A 3,583-nucleotide genomic window follows, 5' to 3' on the forward strand; every position below is an offset into this window, starting at 1 on the left:
ATAATAATAAAAAAAGTCGCCCATCAATAAGGCAAGAGAAAAGTTTCCAAGCCTTTAGCCAGTGAAAGTTTCGAGGAAACCTCGCATTTGTGCTTCACACCTCTCCTCTCCCTCTTTCTTCTTGCTCTCAGTCTCACATTACTTTAATTTGATAAAAAAAAAATAAAAATCTTTCCACAAGCTTTATATATAGTAATGAAATTGCAGACCTGAATCCACAAGCGGAGTTTGTTATCTATATAATTAGAAAGAAGTTATGGAGGATTTGGCACCTGGGTTCCGTTTTTACCCTACGGAAGAAGAGCTCATCTCCTTTTATCTGCATATCAAGCTAGAAGGGAAGAGAGATGACCTGAACAAGGCTATTGATCGTATTATACCTGTTCTTGATATTTATGACTTCAATCCATGGGACCTCCCACGTATTATATCATCTTCTCAAGTTTTCTCTTTCTCGTTAATTTTTTTTTTTTTTAAATTTTCTGCTGGTTCTTTTCGATGATCATTACCATGGAGGTTATGTAGTTATTCTACCATGGATGACCATTCCTTTGGAGGAGTTTTATTCTTCTTTTCTGTCTTTCTTTTTTTTCTTGCACTTAATTATTTTCTTTTACCGATATCTAGCCTTGTTTCTTTCTTGATTACTTTCGTTTTGGTACAGAATTATGTGGAGACTTGTGCCACAGAGACCCTGAACAGTGGTTCTTCTTCGTTCCAAGACAAGAAAGCGAAGCTCATGGAGGGAAGCAAAATCGACTCACTACCACTGGATACTGGAAGTCTACTGGTTCTCTTGGTTTTGTTTACTCTTCCAACAATCGGTGTGTTGGCGTTAAAAGGACGATGGTTTTCTATAAGGGAAGAGTTCCAAATGGACAAAATACTGAGTGGAAAATGAATGAGTATAAAGCCATACAAGGAGATGCATCCTCTTCATCAACTGGTCCAAATCCAATGGTATGATTTTATCTGCCAATTTAAAATTTCATCATAATTACTTCAAATTTTTCTTCTTCTTCTTCTTCTTCTTCTACAATGCCATGGCCATGGCCATGCTAGCTAGAATTTACAACAATCAATTGATATTGCAGGTAAGGAAAGAATTTAGTTTATGCCGGGTGTACAAAAAATCGAAATGCCGGAGAGCATTCGATAGGAGGCCAATTGGAGTGGAGATCAGGCAGCCAAGCATAGGACAAGTTGACGGCGAAGAGGCAAGAACAAATCATCAAAATCCTCAATTAATGGTGGACAGACGAAGTTCACTTGAGGGTTCATACCCACAAGAACTTGGCCTTCCGTCTGAAGTGGCAGCATTGGTTACCGATGATGAACCATTATGGGATTGGGAGCACTTATATAATTGGGATCATTATAATGGATATCAGATATAGGAATGTAGCCTGTAAAGAGAAACTTGAATTTGAAGTTGTAGAATCCAATAATTCTTCATGTCTAGTATATATATATATATACACATTCTGTGTGTAGGTGCATTTTAAAAGGAATGGAAATGCTTCAAGTTTATAACATCTGAAATTTTCTTCACGTGATTAGGGGATGAAGATGATGTACCCGCTAGCAAAAATTCTGATAAAATTGTTTCAATACAAGGCCTGTTAACCTAAAAGGCAAAATCTTTTCACTCTTTTGTGATTTAATTCAATACTTTCAATTTTGATAAAATTAGTAAAATTTTATCGAAATTTGTAATTGTGAATTAGTGAACTTAAAATATTTGATCGTCTAAAATTAAAAAATTTATAAAATTTATCCCAACTCTAATTTTTTTAAAAAAAATAATCATGAAAAACAAATTCAATTAAAATTATGAATTAAATAAAATAAATTGAATGGCTTTAAATTCAAATATTATTAAAGAAAAAAAATTTTGTAGCCTGCATATGAAGAAATTTCAGTAAGAAAAAGATTCAAACTATGGCAATGATATGAGAAGAAGACACTATCATTTTAAAATTGATAAAAGAAAATTATGAGATAATTATGCTAGACTTCTATTGATGATTTTGTCTGATAATTTAAATTTCAGAAAAAAGAAATTGGTAATTATGGCCTTATTTCTTTTTATAAGCAATAATAAGTTTTATTGAATTAAGAAAATCAACCAAGAGAAAACAAAACAACGAGAAGCACTGTCAAACTATAAAATAGAATTGATAGAGAGGAAGAAATTAAAAGGCAACGCCGATTTTAATTTTTTATTTTAATCAATTTAAGATAAAATTTTTATCAATACACTATTATTTCAATAATATAAAATTTCGGAGAATTAACTTTTTTATATTGAAAATAAAATTAAAGACATTTTAATTATTTTTTCTATAATAAACAATAAACTAATATATGAAGGGACATATATATATTATAAAAAAATTAAAATTAAATTATTTAATTTAAAAATACAGAGACTAAGTAATACTATTCTTATAATTTTGTAGGTTTTGGATTTGCAATACAACACAAAAAATAACGAGTAAATTGATCGAACCTCTTTAATATTTAAATCAGTAATATGACTTGATGAAAAAAAGAAGGAATCAGTTAAGATAAATATACCTATTGACCTTTCATGTAAGGTTAATAAGAATATTATTATTTACTATAAATTTTATTGTTAGAAAAATTTAATTAAAGTCTCATAATTGTAAACTTTTAAATAAATATTATTATAAATATTTTGTAATATGTAAATGATGTTGTTATTATTATTATTATTAATATTAAAATTAACATTATTAAATTTAATATTTAATTTTGATAATGATTCTAAGAACAACCTTAAGTGTAAGTTAGTTTGGGTGAGGCTCCAAACATGAACGAGGGAAAGAACGTATGAAAGAAGGTAAAATTATAGGTCACGTCACTCACTGAAAAATTATATAAATTAATTTATATAAATAATAATTAATGAGAAATATACAAGGAGTTTTCATATAATTAAACAATTTTTAAAATTAATTTTAATAAATATATTGATTTCGTCTTGAAGATTTAGCTTTAGACTCATAGGTCCCATAATTTGATCTTAGTTTTAAAAATCTATCACATAAAGAGATAAATTGGATAAAGGTCCATCAGAGGTCCTTCAATGCTTAAATTAGGGAGCGATCATTTTATGCTATTAGGGTAGCAATATTAGACAAAATCATTATGATGAGAGATAGGGAACACATTTCCTTGAAATATCCTATGATATATTTTATTAATATAAAATTTATTTCATAAATATAAATATATTTTTATAAGTTAATTATTTTATTTTATATCAATAAAAATTAATCTGATTAATCTTTCTTTATAAAGCGAGAAAATTTAGAATTTAAGTTTTTTAATATATTTAAATTTATTTTTATATTCAAAAATAAATATAACTACCTCATATTGTGTAATTCATCAGTTATTACTAAATTTATTAAATCTCTATTCAATTTAAAAGTTATTTTATTTTATATTAAATATAATAACTCATGCTTTCATTATTATTGATTTACCATGGAGTCACGACTATATATGGCTTGACCCTTGAGCAAGGGTGCATGACTATGTTAAGAGTCACCCT

General features: G+C 28.1%; 1 protein-coding gene across 1 annotated transcript; it reads left to right on the forward strand.

The window, feature by feature from the left end:
- Window positions 1-256: 256 nt before the first annotated feature.
- On the forward strand, window positions 257-1,483 carry LOC110648571 (NAC domain-containing protein 90-like). The gene is made up of 3 exons (XM_021802853.2): window positions 257-422; window positions 665-960; window positions 1,095-1,483. The coding sequence occupies exons 1-3, from the start codon at window positions 257-259 to the stop codon at window positions 1,395-1,397; spliced, it is 765 nt and encodes a 254-aa protein (XP_021658545.2). The 3' UTR covers window positions 1,398-1,483.
- Window positions 1,484-3,583: the final 2,100 nt, after the last annotated feature.

This window comes from Hevea brasiliensis, chromosome 3, assembly GCF_030052815.1.
Source record: "Hevea brasiliensis isolate MT/VB/25A 57/8 chromosome 3, ASM3005281v1, whole genome shotgun sequence".
NCBI classification, from domain to species: Eukaryota; Viridiplantae; Streptophyta; class Magnoliopsida; order Malpighiales; family Euphorbiaceae; genus Hevea; species Hevea brasiliensis.

Excerpts from the sequence above, each read along its gene's own strand:
- LOC110648571 (XM_021802853.2), top strand. The coding sequence starts at position 257 with ATGGAGGATTTGGCACCTGGGTTCCGTTTTTACCCTACGGAAGAAGAG. Across the intron at positions 423-664 it reads CAATCCATGGGACCTCCCAC|AATTATGTGGAGACTTGTGC; the intron begins GTATTATATCAT and ends GTTTTGGTACAG. Across the intron at positions 961-1,094 it reads CAACTGGTCCAAATCCAATG|GTAAGGAAAGAATTTAGTTT; the intron begins GTATGATTTTAT and ends TTGATATTGCAG.